At 70.0% G+C, this 20,155-nt stretch overlaps 2 protein-coding genes and 1 long non-coding RNA gene across 3 annotated transcripts; 1 reads left to right on the top strand and 2 right to left on the bottom strand.

Annotated features, from left to right (window-relative positions):
• Positions 1–13,985: 13,985 nt before the first annotated feature.
• NANOS3 (nanos C2HC-type zinc finger 3) lies at positions 13,986–16,335 on the top strand. Its single transcript, XM_064475624.1, has 2 exons — positions 13,986–15,601; positions 15,796–16,335. The coding sequence occupies exon 1, from the start codon at positions 15,174–15,176 to the stop codon at positions 15,573–15,575; it is 402 nt and encodes a 133-aa protein (XP_064331694.1). The 5' UTR covers positions 13,986–15,173; the 3' UTR covers positions 15,576–15,601; positions 15,796–16,335.
• LOC135318387 (uncharacterized) lies at positions 16,304–17,330 on the bottom strand. The gene is made up of 3 exons (XR_010376599.1): positions 17,220–17,330; positions 17,046–17,099; positions 16,304–16,503 (listed from the first exon to the last, which is right to left on the bottom strand). It is a non-coding gene; the product is annotated as an uncharacterized LOC135318387 (long non-coding RNA).
• Positions 17,331–17,420: 90 nt separating this feature from the next.
• On the bottom strand, positions 17,421–19,888 carry LOC135310096 (myristoylated alanine-rich C-kinase substrate-like). Its single transcript, XM_064437116.1, has 4 exons — positions 19,749–19,888; positions 18,760–18,958; positions 18,615–18,669; positions 17,421–18,395 (listed from the first exon to the last, which is right to left on the bottom strand). The coding sequence occupies exons 1-4, from the start codon at positions 19,777–19,779 to the stop codon at positions 17,421–17,423; spliced, it is 1,260 nt and encodes a 419-aa protein (XP_064293186.1). The 5' UTR covers positions 19,780–19,888.
• Between the last annotated feature and the right edge of the window lie 267 nt (positions 19,889–20,155).

Genomic DNA, 20,155 nt, shown 5'->3' on the forward strand with positions numbered 1-20,155 from the left:
GTTGCCGGCTCGGCAGCCCCGACCGGCTCACGTGGGCCCCGGCGGGCACCGAGCGGGGGCGGCCGCCCGGACGCCTGGGTTCCCCCCGCAGTGGGGGGCAGGGGGGTGGGTGTGGCGCCCCCTGCCAAAATCGCCACTTTTCCACCTGAAAATGGGGAGCGGGAAAAGCCGGCGTCGCCGCGCGGCACCTCCCTGACGCCTGCGGGCAGCGCGGCGCGACGCGGCCGCCGTGGGGCAGAGCCGCTCCCCGTGTGTCCCCCCTGCTTTGCGCCCCGGCTCTGCCGTGGGGCCCGACCCCTGGGGTCGGTGGGTGTCGGGGGGTCGAGGGCTGGGCCGGCGTCGGGGGGCCGCGGGGGTGCCGGCGCAGTTCCCGGCGTCGGCCGGGCCAAGGCGGGGGCGGGGGCCGAGGAGGAGCGAGGAAGGGGCCGCCCCGTCCGCGCCCGTCGGCACACGCAGCGCCGGGGGGAAAGGATGAATCACGCTCCTCGGCGGCGCCCGCCCCGGCGCACCCTCCCGCGGCCCCCGCCCGCCCACCGCACCGCGCCCCGGGGGAGGGGGGTCCCGGCCCCCCGAACGCCCCCCCACCCCCCCACCCCCCGCCTGCTCGGGCCCCCCGCGCCGGCCTCTGAGCGGGCGGTGGCGTTGGCAGCGTCGATGCCCGCGGCGGTGCCGCCACCACGCCCCAACGCGCCGCCGGGACCCCCCGGCCCCGTGGGGCCCCGCTCTCGGCCCCGGCGGGAGCCAAGCGGCCGCGGCCCCTTCCCACCGTGCCCGTGGCGTGGCCTGGCGCGGGCCCGGTGCGGTTTGGCACGGTTCGGCACGCGGTAAAGCGAGGCCGGCCAGGCCCCGACCCTTCTCCCGCCGCCCCGGAGGGACGGCAACTTTCCTCCGGGGTCTCCCGCCGTGCCGGGGACGGCCGAGCGCCGGCCGGCTGCCGTACTCACCGGGAGCGCCGGCGGCCGCGGCCCCGCTGGGGTCCCCCGGGGCGGCGGCGGGCGGGCGGCCGGGGAGCGCGAAGGCTCCCAAAGTCACTGACTTTTACTCCAAGAAGGGAAATCCTTTTTAAAACCTTCGCTCCGCCCCGGGAGCGCGGCGAGGCCGCGGCGGCGGCGAGAGGAGGGGCCTGGGCCTCGGCGCCTGCTCCCGCACCCTTTCGAGGCCGCCGGGCCCCGGCGCGCGGTGCCGCACCGTCCGCGGGACGCCGTGGCCACACCGGGAGGGCGCGACCCGCTGCGAGGGCGGCACGTGCCCCACAGCGCGAGAGGCCTCCTGCCCCACGGGCTAGGGACTTGGCACCCCACGGCGCAAGAAGCCTCCCACCCCACAGCCAGCCAACTGGTGCCCCACAGCGAGGGGACTTGGTGCCCCATGGCAAAAGGGCTGCATGCCCCATGGCAAGGGGACTTGGCGCCCCAGGGTGAGGGGCCACCCTCCCCACAGCCAGGGACTTGGCGCCCCACGGCCTGAGAGGCCCGCCTGCCCCACGGCCAGGGATTTGGCACCCCACGGAGTGAGAGGCCTGCCCACCCCACGGCCAGGGACTTGGTGTTCCACAGCGAGGAGACTTGGTGCCCCATGACAAGGGAGCCACCTGCCCCATAGCAAGGGGAATTTTGCCCCACAGCAAGGGAGCCACCTGCCCCACAGCGAGGGGGCTGGATGCCCCATGGCACAGGGGCTGGCACGCCACAGCGAGGGGTGTGGACACCCCATAGCGAGGGGGCCAGGTGCCCCATGGAGAGGGGGCTGGATGCCCCATGGCACAGGGGCTGGCACGCCACAGCGAGGGGTGTGGACACCCCATAGCGAGGGGGCCAGGTGCCCCATGGAGAGGGGCTGGCACCCCATAGCAAGGGGGCCGGGTGCCCCACAGTGAGGGGTGTGGACACCCCATGGTGAGGGGGCTGGGTGCCCTATGGCACAGGGGCTGGCACCCCATGGCAAGGGGGCTGGATGCCCCATGGCGAGGGGGCTGTGTGGGCCATGTAGATGGGTTGGGTGCCCCATGGCATAAGGGCTGGCACCCCATAGCGAGGGGGCCAGGTGCCCCGTCGAGAGGGGGCTGGATGCCCCACAGCATAGGAGTTGGCACCCCATAGCGAGGGGGCCAGGTGCCCCATGGTGAGGGGGCTGGATGCCCCATGGCATAGGGGCTGGCACCCCATCGCGAGGGGGCCGCGTGCCCCACCGCGTGGCTGGCCAGTGCCCGCAGACCCCAGGCCCGTCCCGGGCTGTGCCTCAGTTTCCCCGGGAGTCCCCGAGGGGGCCGGGGGGGGTCTGGGCCGGGTCTCGGGGCCCGGGGGTGACGCGGGGGTCCCTGGGCTGCGGCGGCGGCGCGGCGGGCCCCAGGGAGCGGCAGGCCGGGGTTGGGCGGCGCGGGGGGGCGCGGGGCGGGGGGGCGCGGGGGGGCGCGGGGTCTCCATGGCGATGCCGCACACACAGACATTAAACAGAGTTTTGCATCGGAAGTCGGCAAAACCACAGCGCGTCACTGCGGCCGCTGCCGCCAGGCCCGGGCCCCCCCGCCCCCCCGCCCCGCCCGGCCTCGCCCGCCCCACGCCCTGCGCCCCCCCGCCCGACCCCCAACCCGCCCGGGGCACGGGGGGACGGGCGGGGATGGGGGGCGCAGGCGGGGATGGGGGGGGCGGGCACAGATGGGGGCGCGGGTACGGACGGGGGGTGCGGGCGCAGATGAGGGGTGCGGGCACAGGCGGGGGGTGCGGGTACGGACGGGGGGTGGGGGCGCAGATCGGGGTGCAGGCACAGGCGGGGGGTGTGGGTGCAAACAAGGGGTGCGGGAACAGATGGGGGGTGGGGGCACAGATGGGGGTGCGGGCACAGACGAGGGGTGCGGGTGCAGACGAGGGGTGCGGGAACAGACGTGGGGTGGGGGCGCAGACGGGGGGTATGGGCACGGACGGGGGGTGGGAGCACAGATGAGGGGTGCGGGCACGGACGTGGGGCGGGGGCGCAGATGAGGGGTGTGGGCACGGACGGGGGGTGGGAGCACAGATGAGGGGTGCGGGCACGGACGGGGGGTGGGAGCACAGATGAGGGGTGTGGGCACGGACGGGGGGTGGGAGCACAGATGAGGGGTGTGGGCACGGACGGGGGGTGCGGGCGCAGGCCTGGGGTGGGGGCACAGACGGGGGGTATGGGCACGGACGGGGGGTGCGGGCGCAGATGAGGGGTGCGGGCACGGACTGGGGGTGCGGGCGCAGGCCTGGGGTGGGGGCACAGACGGGGGGTATGGGCACGGGCGTGGGGCGGGGGCGCAGATGAGGGGTGCGGGCACGGACTGGGGGTGCGGGCGCAGATGAGGGGTGCCCACCCGCTGGGATGCAGGCCTGGGTGGGACACGGAGCCAGCGGGGTGCGGCTGGGGCTGGTGGCACCGGCAGCAGCGCTGGGAGAGGGGCGGCACCCACAGCCCCCCAGGGTCAGTGGGGAACCCCAGGCAGGAGCACCCCCGTTCTGGGGCCCCCAGGGCTGAACGTCCCCCCATTTCTGAGGAATCTTGGGGCTGAGCATCACCACATTCCTGGGGACCCCCAGGCCTAGCACCCCCCATTCCAGGTATCCCCAGACCCAGCACCCCATTCGGGGACCCCCAGACCCAGGACCCCCCATTATGGGGACCTCCAGGGCCACCACCCCCATTCCTGGGGACCCCCACATCCAGCAACCCCCATTAAGGGGATCCCCAGGCCCAGCACCCCGTTCGGGCGCGGGGCCTTGCACAGCAGCGGCGCCCCAGGGGCTGGGGCGCGGCGCTGCCAGGATCGGGCCCGGCTGCGTCACCGCGTGTCTCCTGGGAGACCCGGCGCATTCCGAAAGGGGGGTTTGGGGTGTGCTGTGACGAGGGGCCGAGGGCGGGGGGGGGCCGGCTGAGGGGCTCGGCCCCACGCACCCACCAGTGACACCGGTGCCTGCCAGTGACACCAGTGACCACCAGTGCCTGCCAGTAACATCAGTGCCCACCAGCATCTGTCAGTGCCCACCAGCACCCACCAGTGCCACCAGTGCCTGCCAGCACCCACCAGTGCCCACCAATGCCCACCAGCACCCACGGGGCTTGGCCCCAGGCACCCACCAGCACCCACCAGTGCAAAACAGTGCCCACCAGTGCCTGCCAGTACCCACCAGCACCCACCAGTACCAACCAGTGCCTGCCAGCACCCACCAGTGCCCACCAATACCCACCAGCACCCATGGGGCTTGGCCCCAGGCACCCACCAGCACCCACCAGTGCCAACCAGCGCCCACCAGTGCCAACCAGCGCCAACCAGCGCCCACCAGCACCCACCAGCACCCACCAGTGCCAACCAGCGCCAACCAGCGCCCACCAGTGCAAACCAGTGCCCATCAGCGCCCACCAGCACCCATCAACACCCAAAAGCACCCGCCAGTGCCCACCAGTGCCCACCAGCACCCACCAGCGCCCACCAGTGCAAACCAGTGCCCACCAGTTCCCACCAGTGCCCATCAACACCCACGAGCACCCACCAGTGCAAACCAGCGCCCACCAGCACCCACCAGTGCCCATCAACACCCAAAAGCACCCACCAGCGCCCACCAGCACCCACCAGCGCCCACTGGCCGCTCACTCGCGCCCAGCAGTTGCCGCCACGGGCACCGGCACAGCCACGGCACTGGGACGGGCCCGGCGGTGCCGTGGGGCGGGTGTCGCCGTGGGCCCCCACACCCCCACCCCCACCTCCCCGGGACCCCACGGCGTTGCCCCCCCCGCGCCTCGCCAGCCCTCGGCTGGGGTCCCCGGCTCTGCGCCCCCTCCCCGGCCCGGTGCACATCTGGCAGCGGCCGCACATCTGGCAGAGGCGGCTCCCCCGGGGCAGCACAGCTGGGCGGGAGCCGCTGCGCCGGCTGCTAATTTTAAACACACGCGGGGCTGGATGCGGGGGGGGGGTTACGGACATCCCCCACCCCCCCGCCCCCCCAGACCCCCCTCCCCACGCCGCGGGGCGCGGCAGCACCGCACACGGCGCACGCATGACGCGGCGCACGCGGTGCTGCACACGCGTGGCGATGCGAACACATGACGCTGAGCACAGGCAGCGCTGCGCCCGCTGCAGGGCGCAGCCGTGGGCACAGACACGCGTGGCAGCGCGTGTGCACACGCAGAGCAATGCAGCCACGGCGCTGCACGGGTGCACACAGCGGCGCACACGCGTGGCGTCGCACACGCGTGGTGCCGCACACGCCGCAATGCGCACCGGAACACGCTGCAACCCTCACCCCGCTGAAGGGAGACCCCCCCCCCTTGCAGCACACGCGGGTTGCAGCGGGCACACGGCGCTGCACACGCATGCGCACGCGTGCACACACATGTGCATGCACACACGTGCTCACACCCACACGTGCTTGCACCCTGCTGCGTTGCACACGCGGCACAGAGACCACGACGGGCGCAGCGAGCGACGCGCGGGTGCGCACACGGGGCCCTGCATGCGTGCGCACACGCGTGCGCACGCACACGCTCGCTCACGCAGGCCCCGCACCGCGACACGCACGCCCAGCGGCCCCGTGCGCCGCACACCTGGCGCGGCAGAGGCCCCGCGGCGCACACGCGGCCGATGCGCGCCCGCACACGCCCTCACGCGCCCGCGCAGGCCCGCACGCCGGTGGCGGGGCCGCGGTGGCCGTGGCGGGGCCGTGGCGGGCGCAGGCGCTGGCGGGGCCGGCGGCGGCGCAGAAATGTCCTTTCTAGGTAATGGCAGCGGCCGGGGCTGGCGCTCGCCCACGCGCCAGACGGCGCATTCCTGCCGCCTGAGTCAGCCCCGCCGCCGCCTCGCACACGCGCTGCGCCGGGGCGGCCGGGGGGCTCCGGGGCCGCTGGCGGGCACGGCGTGGCACGGCCTGGCACGGCGCGGCGCGGTGCAGCGGCGCGATACGGCAGAGCCGTGCTGCAGCGTGCCGTGGCGCAGTAAGGGCACGGTGCAGAGCGGCACGGCAGAGTGGCGTGGCACGGCACAGAGCGTCGTGGCACAGCGCAGAGGGGCATGGCGCGGTGCAGAGCCTCATGGCACGGCACAGAGGGGCACGGCACGGCACAGAGCGTCGTGGCGTGGCACAGGGTGTCGTGGCATGGTGCAGCATCGTGGCACGGTGCAGAGTGCATGGCATGGTGCAGCAGGGCACGGCAATGGTGCGGTGCTGCACCGCATGGCACAAGGGGCATAGCGTGGTGCAGAGCATCGTGGCACGGCACAGAGGGGCATGGTGCGGTGCTGCACGGCATGGCATGGCATGGCACAGAGCACTTTGGCATGGCACAGAGCGTCATGGCACAGCACAGAGCCTCATGGCACAGCGCAGAGCACTTTGGCACGGCACCAAGGGGCATGCTGTGGTGCTGCACGGCATGGCATGTCATGGCACAGAGCACTTTGGCACGGCACAGAGGGGAATGGTGCGGTGCTGCACAGCATGGCATGTCATGGCACAGAGCACTTTGGCACGGCACAGAGGGGAATGGTGCGGTCCTGCACGGCATGGCATGGCATGGCACAGAGCACTTTGGCATGGCACAGAGCGTCATGACACGGCACAGAGGGGCACGGTGCGGCCCTGCACGGCATGGCATGGCACAGAGCATCGTGGCACGGCACAGAGGGGCATGGTGCGGTGCTGCACGGCGTGGCATGGCACAGAGCATCGTGGCACGGCACCGAGGGGCATGGTGTGGTGCTGCACGGTGTGGCACGGCACAGAGCATCATGGCACGGCACCGAGGGGCATGGTGCGGTGCTGCACGGCATGGCATGGCACAGAGCATCGTGGCACGGCACAGAGGGGCATGGTGCGGTGCTGCACGGCATGGCATGGCACAGAGCCTCATGGCACGGCACCGAGGGGCATGGTGTGGTGCTGCACGGCATGGCACGGCACAGAGCATCGTGGCACGGCACCGAGGGGCATGGTGCGGTGCTGCACGGCATGGCATGGCACAGAGCCTCATGGCACGGCACCGAGGGGCATGGTGTGGTGCTGCACGGCATGGCACGGCACAGAGCATCGTGGCACGGCACCGAGGGGCATGGTGTGGTGCTGCACGGCATGGCATGGCACAGAGCATCGTGGCACGGCACAGAGGGGCACGGTGCGGCCCTGCACGGCATGGCATGGCACAGAGCATCGTGGCACGGCACCGAGGGGCATGGTGCGGTGCTGCACGGCGTGGCATGGCACAGAGCATCGTGGCACGGCACAGAGGGGCATGCTGTGGTGCTGCACGGCGTGGCACGGCACAGAGCATCGTGGCACGGCACAGAGGGGCATGGTGCGGTGCTGCACGGCATGGCATGGCACAGAGCATCGTGGCACGGCACAGAGGGGCATGGTGCGGTGCTGCACGGCATGGCATGGCACAGAGCATCGTGGCACGGCACAGAGGGGCATGGTGCGGTGCTGCACGGCGTGGCATGGCACAGAGCATCGTGGCATGGCACCGAGGGGCATGGCGCGGTGCTGCACGGCGTGGCATGGCACAGAGCATCGTGGCACGGCACAGAGGGGCATGGTGTGGTGCTGCACGGCGTGGCATGGCACAGAGCATCGTGGCACGGCACAGAGGGGCATGGTGTGGTGCTGCACGGCATGGCACGGCACAGAGCATCGTGGCACGGCACAGAGGGGCATGGTGTGGCCCTGCACGGCATGGCATGGCACAGAGCATCGTGGCATGGCACCGAGGGGCATGGTGCGGTGCTGCACAGCATGGCATGGCACAGAGCATCGTGGCATGGCACCGAGGGGCATGGTGTGGTGCTGCACGGCATGGCACGGCACAGAGCATCGTGGCACGGCACAGAGGGGCATGGTGCAGCCCTGCACGGCATGGCACGGCACAGAGCATCGTGGCACGGCACAGAGGGGCATGGTGTGGTGCTGCACAGCGTGGCATGGCACAGAGGAGCATGGTGTGGCCCTGCACGGCATGGCATGGCACAGAGCATCGTGGCATGGCACCGAGGGGCATGGTGTGGCCCTGCACGGCGTGGCACGGCACAGAGCATCATGGCACGGCACAGAGGGGCATGGCGCGGTGCAGAGCATCGTGGCCCAGCGCGGTGGTGCGGCACAGCATGGCATGGCGCAGGATGTCATGGTGTGGCACAGATGGCACAGCACAGCGTGACATGGCGCGGCACAGCCCCGGCTCACACCACATGCCACCCTTTCTTGGGGTGGCCGGGCTGGGCCGCGTGGCCGGAGCCCGTTTCGGCACTGGTGCCTCCGCAGCCGCCATGGGCTGGTGCCGCATCCTGGCTCTGGCTGCTCATTCACGCCAAGAGACCCCCTTTGCCCCTCAGCAGGGTGGGGCAGGGCGAGCACCCCTGGACAGGTGCACCCATGCCCCCCTCAGTGCGCCCACCCCTTTGGGGTACCCCCACACCTGCACCCCCACACCTGCACCCCAAGCTGCACAGCCCATCTGTGCCATGGGTGCCCCACAGCCAGGGTGCCCCGGGTTGACTGGGAGCCATGGACCCAAGGCACTGGGATCACTGGGAGCCCTGGGTCTGGGACACTGGGATCACTGCAAGCCATGGACCCAAGGCACTGGGGTGACTGGGAGCCATGGACCCAAGGCACTGGGGTGACTGGGAGCTCTGGACCTGGGACACTGGGATCACTGGGAGCCTCGGGCCCAAGGCACTGGGATCACTGGGAGCTGGGTCTGGAAGGGGGGGCTGACGGGACGGGATTTCCCTTTCCTCCCGCCCTCGCGCTCCCTCCCGGCTTCTTCCTTCCTTCTGCCGGGGCACGCCTGGCCCCCCCCACCCTCCCCGCTCCCCCTGGCCCCCCCTGGCCCCCCCGGCCCCGCCCAGGCCCCCCCCGGGCTCCCCCAGCCCCCCCGGCCACGCCCAGGCCCCCCCGGACCCCCCTGGCTCCTGGCCCCGCTCCGGGGCGGCTGCTGGGGTCTTGGGGATCCCAGGGAGCAGGGCCGTGGGTCGGGGCCGTGGGGCTGTGGGTCAGTGCCGTGGGTCGGGGGCCGTGGGTCGGGGCCGTGGGGCCTCGCAGCGTTGCCGTGCGACGCGGTGTTTGTGGTGGGGCTGAGTCACCGGCCGTGAGTCACCGGCAGCACCGGGCTGGCAGGCACCCACGGCCGCCCCACGGCACCACCGGGGCGGGGCCCCCCACGCCGGCACCCAGCGGGGCGTCCCCGGCACGGCGTCCCCGTGGGGTGTCCCCGTGGGGTGTCCCTGGCCCCCCCACAGAATGCAGCGGCGCGATGGGGGGCGCAGCGAGGCCAGGTGATGCGAGTGCCCCCTCAGCAATCCGTGGGCCCCTTTGTGCACCCACGGGACCCCCCATGCATCCATGGGACCCTCCTGCACCCATGGGACCCCCCTGTGCACCCGGGACCTCCCTGTGCACCCATAACCACCCTGTGCACCCACGGGACCCCCCTGTGCACCCTTGGGACCCCACCGTGTACCCATGGGACCCCCCTCTGCACCCATAACTCCCCTGTGCACCCACAGAACCCACCCTGTGAACCCATAACCCCCCTGTGCACCCATAACCCCCCCTCCATGTACCCATGGGTCCCCCCATGCACCCATTACCCTCCCCCTGCACCCATGGGACACCCCCGCTGCACCTATAGCCCCACCCTTGCAGCCATCATCCCCCTCGATGCACCCATGGCCCAACTCTACACAGCTGGGGACCCTCCCTGTGCCCCCAGGCCCCTCCCCCCCATGCAGGAGTCCCCCGTCTGTTTGGGCCCCCCCGCAGGGGGGCGGGGGGGGCCCTGGGGGGGGCCGGGGGGGCCCTGGGGGACCCCGAGGCCGGGTGAGTCAGGGCGCAGCCACGCGCCCATGAGTCACCGCTGGGGTGGGACCGGCCGGCTCCCAACAATGGCGCCATCACAGGACAGGCCCCCCGGCCCCCCAGGGCTTCCCCGGCCCCCCTGGCTCCCCCCCGACCCCCCCCCGGGCTTCCCAGGCTCCCCTGGCCCCCGCCAGGGCTCCCCTGGCCCCCCCGGCCCCACCCGGGCTTCCCAGCCCCCCTCAGGTTTCCCCGGCCCCCCCAGCCATAGGGTCCCCCCCTGGGACCTCCTCAGGCATCACCGGGGCCTGCCCCCGTGCCCCCCCCCGCCTCATGGGAGCCCCCGGCCCAGCGTCAAGCACCGGCTTGCCGGGCACCAGTGAGTCACGGGTGCCGCCTTCCCCCCGCGCCCGGGCGGTGCCGGCAGGGCCACGCCGAGCCCGGCTCCTCGCGGCACCGCCGGCAGCACCGGCCCCGGGGGCACGGGGCGAGGGACGGCGGCACCGGGGGGCCATGACCCAGCGGACGCGGCTCACCCCGAGGCACGGCAGCAGAGACCGCGTGCCGCCGTGTGCCGCCGTGTGCCGCCGTGCATGGGACAGAGCTGCGTGGTCACACCAAGGTCCCTGTGACCTTGCCGGGACCCCCACGGCAACATCAGCCCCCTGTGGTGACACCGGGACCCCCACAGCAACTCCAGCCCACCATGGTTACACCAGGACCCCCACGGCAACTCCAGCCCCCTGTGGTGACACCGGGACCCCCACGGCAACACCAGCCCCCCCATGGTGACACCGGGACCCCCACAGCAACTCCAGCCCCCTGTGGTGACACCAGGACCCCCACAGCAACTCCAGCCCCCTGTGGTGACACCGGGACCCCCACGGCAACACCAGCCCCCCCATGGTGACACCGGGACCCCCACGGCAACACCAGCCCCCCGTGGTGACACCAGGACCCCCACAGCAACACCAGCCCCCCCATGGTGACACCAGGACCCCCACAGCAACTCCAGCCCACCATGGTTACACCAGGACCCCCACGGCAACTCCAGCCCCCTGTGGTGACATTGGGACCCCCACAGCAACACCAGCCCCCCATGGTGACACCGGGACCCCCACGGCAACTCCAGCCCCCTGTGGTGACACTGGGACCCCCACAGCAACACCAGCCCCCTATGGTGACACCAGGACCCCCACAGCAACACCAGCCCCCCCATGGTGACACCGGGACCCCCACGGCAACACCAGCCCCCCCATGGTGACACCGGGACCCCCACAGCAACACCAGCCCCCCGTGGTGACACCAGGACCCCCACAGCAACACCAGCCCCCCCATGGTGACACCAGGACCCCCACAGCAACTCCAGCCCACCATGGTTACACCAGGACCCCCACGGCAACTCCAGCCCCCTATGGTGACACCAGGACCCCCACGGCAACACCAGCCCACCATGGTGACACCGGGACCCCCACGGCAACACCAGCCCCCTGTGGTGACACCAGGACCCCCACAGCAACACCAGCCCCCCCATGGTGACACCGGGACCCCCACGGCAACACCAGCCCCCCCATGGTGACACCGGGACCCCCACAGCAACACCAGCCCCCTGTGGTGACACCAGGACCCCCACGGCAACACCAGCCCCCCCATGGTGACACCAGGACCCCCACAGCAAGTCCAGCCCACCATGGTTACACCAGGACCCCCACGGCAACTCCAGCCCCCTGTGGTGACATTGGGACCCCCACAGCAACACCAGCCCCCCCATGGTGACACCAGGACCCCCACGGCAACTCCAGCCCCCTGTGGTGACATTGGGACCCCCACAGCAACACCAGCCCCCCCATGGTGACACCAGGACCCCCACAGCAAGTCCAGCCCACCATGGTTACACCAGGACCCCCACGGCAACATCAGCCCCCTGTGGTGACACTGGGACCCCCACAGCAACACCAGCCCCCCCATGGTGACACCGGGACCCCCACGGCAACACCAGCCCCCTGTGGTGACACCAGGACCCCCACGGCAACACCAGCCCCCCCATGGTGACACCGGGACCCCCACAGCAACACCAGCCCCCCCATGGTGACACCAGGACCCCCACGGCAACACCAGCCCCTCCATGGTGACACCGGGACCCCCATGGCAACACCGGCCCCCCGTGGTGACACCAGGACCCCCACAGCAACTCCAGCCCCCCATGGTTACACCAGGACCCCCACGGCAACTCCAGCCCCCTGTGGTGACATTGGGACCCCCACAGCAACACCAGCCCCCTATGGTGACACCAGGACCCCCACAGCAACTCCAGCCCCCTGTGGTGACATTGGGACCCCCACAGCAACACCAGCCCCCTATGGTGACACCAGGACCCCCACGGCAACACCAGCCCCCTGTGGTGACATTGGGACCCCCACAGCAACACCAGCCCCCTATGGTGACACCAGGACCCCCACAGCAACACCAGCCCCCCGTGGTGACACCGGGACCCCCACAGTCACACTGGGCCCCCCTGGTGCCACCATCCCCCTGGCCGTGGCAGGGAAGGACCCCGCAGCACCAGGGCCGGCGCAGGGGCGCAGCCTGGACCTGCCCAGGCAAGTGCCGGGGCCGGGGGCTGGGGTGCTGAGCGTGGCGGTGCCGGCACCGGCCGGGGGCACGTGGGAATCCCTTGGAAAGAGCCGTTTCAGCCGCGTTGCTCACAGGGGTGTCACAGGAACGCGGAGCCGCCGGTGCCAGCGCTGCCCATGGGCCCCAGCCAGCCCCGTGCTACTCCCGGTACGGCCTGGGGCCCGGCATGAGCCGGTCCTGGACGTGAGAGTGGGGCACGGCATGGCATGGCACAGCAAGCCCAGGGCCATGCCCGGATCTGCTGCCGCTTCCCTGCACGTGGTGTGCCGAGTCGTGCCACACGTGCCATGCCATGCCCAGCCGTGCCGTACGGGCCGTGCCGTATGTGCCGTGCCATGCCGTACATGCCACCTAGGCCGTCCCATACTATGCCATACATGCCGTACCATGCCATATAAGCCATGCCATGCATGCCGTGCCGTACACACAGTGCCATGCCATGCTGCACACACCGTGCCATGCCATACATGTCATGTTTTACGTGCTATGCCATATGAGCCATGCCATGCCATATGTGTCAGGCCATGCATGCCGTGCCATGCTAGGCCATGCTGTGCGGTATGTGCCGTGCCACGCCATACATGCCACACTAGGCTGTCCCGTGCTATGCCATACATGCCATGCCATGCCGTGCCATACATGTGATCCCATGCTGGGCTATGCTGTGCCGTGCCATGCCATGCCATGCAATCCGTGCTGCACTAGGCCGCCCTGTGCTGTGCCGTACACGCTATGCCATGCCGTGCCACGCATGCCATGCCATACACGCCACGCCAGGCTGCACACGCGGTGCCAAGCTGTGCCGCAGCCCGGGGGCGGCTGGTGCGCAGCGCTGGAGCCCGGCCCGGAGGGAACCGGGGGCTCCCCACCCCCCCCGACCGCCCCCACCCCCCCCGACCCCCCCCAACACCGCGGGCCGGTTCGGAGCGCGGCGGCACCGCAGGGGTTAACGGCCGGCCCACGGACTGGCCAATGGGGAGCGGCGGGGCGGTGACCAATGGGGGCGGGCGGTGCGCGGCGGACAGCCAATGGGGAACGACGGGGCGGTGACCATAAGGGGCGGGCGGGTGAGCGGCGGGTGGCCAATCAGAGGCGGCGGGCGGGGCGCGCGGCCAATGGGCGGCGCCGATGGCCTGAGGTGACCCCGGCCCCCCCGCATGGGCACCCATGGGTGCTTGGGGGAGGGGGGGGCGCCTTTTTGGGGCAAAACCAGGGAGAATCGGGGCTGCTCCTGGCCGCGCCCCGGCGCCTCGGCGTTACTTATCGGTATTATCATTATATTTTCCCGTTTCTGCGTGGTTTGAGCCTCAGAACCTGGCAGCGCCGAGCGAAAGCGCTGAGCCAAAACCGCCGGGTTTTCACCCAAACGCTGCCCCGGGGCCGCCCTCTCCCGGCCGGGCTTTCCCACTTCCCGGCGCGGGCAGCACCCACCGGGCCTCGACCGCGTTGGGGCTTTTTGGGGTTAAGTATCGCTAATTCCCCGCTTTGGGGTTCTTTTTGGGTTAAACACCGTCCGTTCCCCTCCCACCATGCCGGGCCCCCCACCGGGCGTGAAGTGCCCAGTTTTTCCCTTTCCATGCCTTTTTTGGGGGGGTTTTCCCCTCTTTCACAGGGTCCCTGCGGCCCTTCTCCCCCAACGTCACCATGAGCCAACGGGAGGCGCGGCACAACCCGTTTTGGGGGGAAATACCCATTTCTGTTACTGCACAGGCGGTGCCGCGGCACGATGGGTAACGGGCGGGTCCCCCCTCGCGCCAGCGCTCGGTTTTGGGGCGATTGGCCCTGTTTTGGCCCAGTTCTCCCTCCCATCGCGGCGGCTCCGTCCCACGTGGCCGCATCCCGCCGGCCGCCGCGGCGTCACCACGTGCCGCGGGGAGCGGGTCGGCGGCGTCACCGCGCCGGCACACGGAGCCTCGCCGGCAGAACCGGGGGGCGGCGATGCCGCCGCGTCTCCCCGCGGCACAACCGACGGCAAAGCGCGGTTCCCAAACCCGACCGGATTTCGGCGCGGGGAACCAAACCTCACGGCACCGCCGGCAGGGCGCGGCGCTGGCGGGGAACTGGCTGCGAGGACCCAAAATGCTGGTTTTTTCCCCTAAAACCGAGGAGGGTGGAGACCGGCCCTGCCCGGTGCCCCCCCCCCTTCCCTGGCGTCCTCAGCCGGGCTTTGTCTGCCCCGATTTCGCACCCGTTAGCGGGTGATTTATCTGATCTCGGGCAGTCTCAGGGTGATTTACCCGACCCTGGGCAGTTTAAGCCCAGAAGGCGGAGGCAGGGCAGGACCAGGCTGAGCCTCCCCCCCGGGTTTTGCTAATCCCAGGTTTAGTTCAGGATTTGGGCGCTCCCTCCACCCCAACTCAGGTTTTAGGCTCTGATGGGGTTTACGGGATTTAAAACCCCACTTTTACCCTCAAAATAAGCGCCTTTCTGGCTGTGTGGGGTGGCGGTTCAGGCTGTGCCAGACGGGGAAGCCGCCAGCGGAGGGTCCACACGGAGCCAAAACCCCCAACCCGGGCGGGTTCGGCACGGCAGGGAGGGGCTGCGGCGAAAAGGGGTCGCCGGGGGCGGTTTGGGGAGAGGGGAAGCGGCACAGACACCCGAGCCCCGGCGGGCAGACGCGCCGGCTCCGGGGGAGGGAGCCGGCCCCGGGCGGCAGCGATTGGGCCTTGGTGGCCGCCCCGGCGAAGGCGACGGCACGTGCAGCCGCGTCCGGCACCAAAGGGCAGCGGGCAGCGGCGCAGGATGGAGCACGGCCCTGCGTTCGACATGTGGAGGGACTACCTGGGGCTGGCCGCCGTGCTGGCCGCGCTGCCGCGGGAGCGCGCCGCCGCCGGCGAACCGGCGCCCAGCACCGCGCCGGAGCCAACACCGCCGCCGCCGCCCGCCGGCAAAACCCTCTGCGCCTTCTGCAAACACAACGGGGAGGCGAAGCAGGTGTACAGCGGGCACAGCCTGCGCGACGCGGGGGGCCGGGTGCTGTGCCCCGTCCTGCGCAGCTACGTCTGCCCGCAGTGCGGGGCCACGCAGGACCGGGCGCACACCAAGCGCTTCTGCCCCCTCACCCGCCGCGGCTACGCCTCCGTCTACAGCCGCGCGGCGCACAACGCCGCCGGCCCGCACCCGGCCGGCGCCAGCGAGAAGTAGCCCCACGCTGACGGACGCGCTCACAGGTACCGGCTCGCGTTGGGACAACGTGCCTGTCTCGCAGCTCCCAAAAACGGGCTGAAAGCGGGTGTTTTTTCTGCCGCTCCCTTGGCAAAGCCGCGCTCTGAGCCTCGATTTAGCCGGGGACGGGACCCGGCACAGGGCGGGAGGGGATGGCGCCCTCCCCACGCTCAACCCTCTCTCCCGGCTTCTCCTCCAGGGGCTCGCATCGCTTCACCCACTCCGGCTGCCGCGTCGCCCCCGGGACCCCCCGGCTCCGCTCCCCTCCGTGGATGAAGCGTCGGGGCGACACTTTCCACCAAGACCAGTCTCCCCCATTCCTCTCCGCAGCTGGTGCCGCCAAGTGGCATCGCCCCGGCGGCGGTTTGGCGGGTGCCGTCGGCCGAAGCCGTGTCAAGGCACCACCGAAGACGCTGAGAAGGGGCGGTTTTACCCGCGCCCTGCGCCAGGGACGCCCCCGGGTGGGTTCAGTTCAAGGTTTTGGGTTGGTTTGTTGGTTTTTCTCAATCCCGGCAGGGGCCGGAGGGCTCCTGACCCGCTCTCCGCAATGGTCCTGCGGTGGGAAGGGCACCGGTGCTCTGGCTGTCGCCGAGCCGGCGTTCACAGCTCACCCACGGCACCGCCCGCCCCGCCGGTGTGTTCTTTAAACGTTATTTAGCCTGTTACACAACAGAAGGTGTTTATTTACACCCTGTGAACTTCTTAAACATTGGTTTACGTTAATAAAGAGTTACTGTTACGTTAATTAGCCGTGCCGGGGGCCGGATCCGGCTCCCACCAGCTCTACATCTCCTTCCACCTCCTCCCGGCGTGCAGCGGGACCGGCCCTGGCCCCGGCCACCGGCTCCGCCGTGGCTTCGGCCTCCTCAGCGCCTCCAGGCCGCGGTGGGCGCTCATCGCCAGGCGGCTGCGGGACAGCACCCGCCTGTTTGACCAGCGCGGCGCTCCCAGCACGGCGCTCACCACCCCTGGGCGCCCTCCGCAGGGCCGAGACCCCCACCCCGATCCCAGGGGATCACCCGGTGCTCCCAGCACGGCGCTCGCCACCCCTGGGCGCCCTCCGCAGGGCCGAGACCCCCACCCCGATCCCAGGGGATCACCCGGTGCTCCCAGCACGGCGCTCGCCACCCCTCGGCGCCCTCCGCAGGGCCAGGACCCCCCGCCCCGATCCCAAGGGATCACCCGGCGCTCCCAGCACGGCGCTCACCACCCCTTGGCACCCTCCGCAGGGCCAGGACCCCCCGCCCCGATCCCAAGGGATCACCCGGCGCTCCCAGCACGGCGCTCACCACCCCTTGGCACCCTCCGCAGGGCCAGGACCCCCCGCCCCGATCCCAAGGGATCACCCGGCGCTCCCAGCATGACGCTCGCCACCCCTCGGCGCCCTCCGCAGGGCCGGGACCCCCCGCCCCGATCCCAGGGGATCACCCGGTGCTCGCGGGCTCTTACTTGAGGTTGGAGAGCTCCAGGATCAGGCCGCAGATAACATTGGTTGCGTCCTCCCTGCAGGCACAGCCATGGGAAGCAGGAAAAATGAGAATGGTTTTACTAACCAAATAGGGACAGTTTTACCCCAAATAAGGGTTTCATCCCTGGTAGGAGGGTCTGTCACCGTCCGTGTACCTGGGCTGTGGCTGCTCCGGGCCGTTCCCCATCTCTTTGGCACGGCTCCGTCCCGCAGCGGCGGGCAGCTTGTGCCCAGGCTCTGCAGAGCCGCGCTGGTCGGCGGCAGGGAGCGGCTGCGGGGAGAAGGTTCGTGTGACGATTGAGCCCGAGCCCGAGCCACTCTCGCAGAAATAGTTGGGGTTTTTCCCCCATTTCAGGTTATTTCAGTTGGTTTGGGGGGTTTGTGTTGCGGTAACTCGGTGACCGCGGTGCATTTACCGGCTGTGGCGGGAGCACGAGGGGTTTGCCTTCCAGGAGGCCCAGCAGCTCCGCGGGCAGAGGGGCCTCGTCCCAGGGGTCCGCGCCAACAGCCGAACAGGTGCCTGCGGCGGGGAGCTGTGCCGCGCCCGTGGGAGCCGGCCCCGGCATTGCCGGATCGGCGAGCGCACTCCCCGCGACCCCTCCGTCACACAGGAGGCGGCCGGAGCGAGCCGGGGGCTGCACGTCTGTCCTCGGCGCGTCCGTGGTGGCATCCTCCGCCCCGAGAGCTTCGCCTTCCCCTGCACCGGCGGCCAGATCTGGGGGGTCTCCCCCACCGGCATCATCATTTGTCACGTCAGCCTCTCCCGGCATTTCCCGCAGGGATTCGGCCGCGCTCTTCACCGCGTCGGTCGTGCCGGGTGCCGGCGGCCGCTCCCCGCTCGCGCCTTCCCGGCGCTCTCCCACAGCCGCCCCCTCGGACACGGCGCCGGGTTCATTTTCTGCGGCGTTTCCAACAGACGCGCGCGGCGGCTCCTGGCTTTGGTCGGCGTCGCCTCGGCGCTCGCCGCCGTCGCCTCCCTCCTCATGGCGAGGGTCCGGCGCCTCGGTCGGCACGCCGCTGCTGCTGCTCCGGCCCGGCGCGTCCGCAGGGAGGGCGATCCCGCCGCCGGCCGCCCCCTCCTCCTGCGCTGCCGCGGCAGAGCCGTGCTCGGGCCTGTCACCGATATTCCCTGTTCCGCGGTGAGTTTGGGTATCGGTGGCTGGGTCCTCGCCGGCGCTTCCGTGCGCCTCCGCGGTCGCCACCGGCTGATCCTCTTCTGCCTCATCCAGCGCCGGATTTGCCTGTTGGGGTGACTCTGGGTGAGACGCTGCTCCCAGGGAAGCTGCCTCTGGCCACTCGCCGCCTCCGCCGCTGCCGGTGTCTCTTCCTTCCTGGAATAACAAGGTGCCGGCATCACCCCGGTGTTAAAAAAACCCCAATCTCTGGCACTTTTTCCTCTGTTCGGTGTAAATACCAAAGGTGGTTTGCCAACAGAAGAAAGCAGTGCCGTAGAGGCTCTGGCTGTGCCGTGAAGGGGGTTTCCCAGCACCAGAGTGTTTCGGTGGCGGCTGGGAGCTCGCTGAGGTTCCCGGAGCCCGGCACAGCCGTACCTGTGGGACATGCTTCCCCTCCTGCCTTGGCTCTGGAGCCACCGCCTCCCCGTCACTGTTAAAGACAACAAACCACGGTCAGCCAGCAGCGAGGCGGTCAGGGTCACCCCCAAACCCCCATCCTGCCCGATTCTCGCCCCGTTACCTCCATGGTCCGCTTTTGCCGGCGCCGCTGTGGGTCATCTCTACCTGATCCTCTGCCTCTCCTGCAGCTGGCTTCAGTTTTCCTTCGGCATCACTGGCCTGAGCCAGCCCCGTTGCATCTAAGCCGTCTCCTGCCGTCGCCTCCGAGCCTTCCCAAAGGCTCTGTTTGGTTCTGGGAGCGTCACGTTTAGCATCTCCTCCTTTTAAGGGAAAAACCATAAATCTTAGGTGTCAGCCTTTGGGGTAAGGGAGACCCTGGGTGTTGCGTCAAACAGGGAGAACAACTTTGTGGAGGTTTTGCTTCACTTTTTGTTACTAAATCCTAGAAAACCACCCACCACCCCCTTCCTCTAGTGCTTGAACCGAGAGAAAAAGAATTACTTTTAGGGCTTTTTGCCTTCTCCTCCCCAGTGCCAAGAAACAGGGGTCGCAGCATGAGGGGCTCTGCCGCAGCTCTGTGGGCACCACTCCCTCCCCCGGTGGGAAATCGCTTGGTTTTGTGTTTTATCCCCAAAACAACCCACGTCTTCCACATAGTTGCGGCAAGCTGAGGGGATGTTTGGGGAAGGCACCCAGGCATTGCGCGGTGTGGAGGGGATTTGATGAGAGAGGCGCAGAAAAGGTGAACGCTGGGTGTCATTTTGCTTACAAATTGGGGCATTTTTGCAGTTTAGCTGGTTTGTAATAACTAAAAAGCCCGGCGGTTTTAGAAGTGCTTCTTGGCTATCAAAAAGTAAACATAAAGGGTGAGACCCCTGTCAGTGGGAGACAGGAGGTAACTGGACTTGGGGGGCAGTGGGAACTGGGGGCACTGGGAGGATTGGGGAGTGGGGGCAGTGGGAGACGGGGGTAACTACAGGGCGAGTTACCCCCCAAAATATAGGATGGGTTGATTGGGGTCCTTGGCAGCCACTGCCTCACAGGGAAGGGGACACCATCCCCTCACCACCACCATCCCATCACCACCACACTGTCCCCTCCTGACATTACCTGGTGCCTGCTCGTTCTTCCGCTTGCCCATCCCACCGCTTGCCTGCCTGAGGAGAACAGAATGGGGTGTAACAAGCAGCTTCTCCTTAAGACACAATTCACCCTCAGGGCTGAGCCCACCTTTGGGCCTTGCCGACAGCCATTCGCCTCCCCTGGGGGCCCAGCACCACCCCAGACGCTACCCCAGCACCATGACCGCAGTGTAAGGAACAAAACCCAAAAATTCTGAGGTGAAAAAGATGGAATTTCAGCCGTTTTCACCCCCCGACCCACGTCGAGCCCCGAGGGGAGGCGCCATCTTCCCCCTCTCACCTCACACTTTTCCCGCCCTTTCCGCAGCCCCTTGTACGCAGGCGCTGCGTTGGGCTCGCCTCCCCCCTGTGCGCATGCGCCGCGCGGTGCTCGCT

The sequence above is a fragment of the Phalacrocorax carbo genome, chromosome 30, assembly GCF_963921805.1.
Source record: "Phalacrocorax carbo chromosome 30, bPhaCar2.1, whole genome shotgun sequence".
NCBI lineage: Eukaryota > Metazoa > Chordata > Aves > Suliformes > Phalacrocoracidae > Phalacrocorax > Phalacrocorax carbo.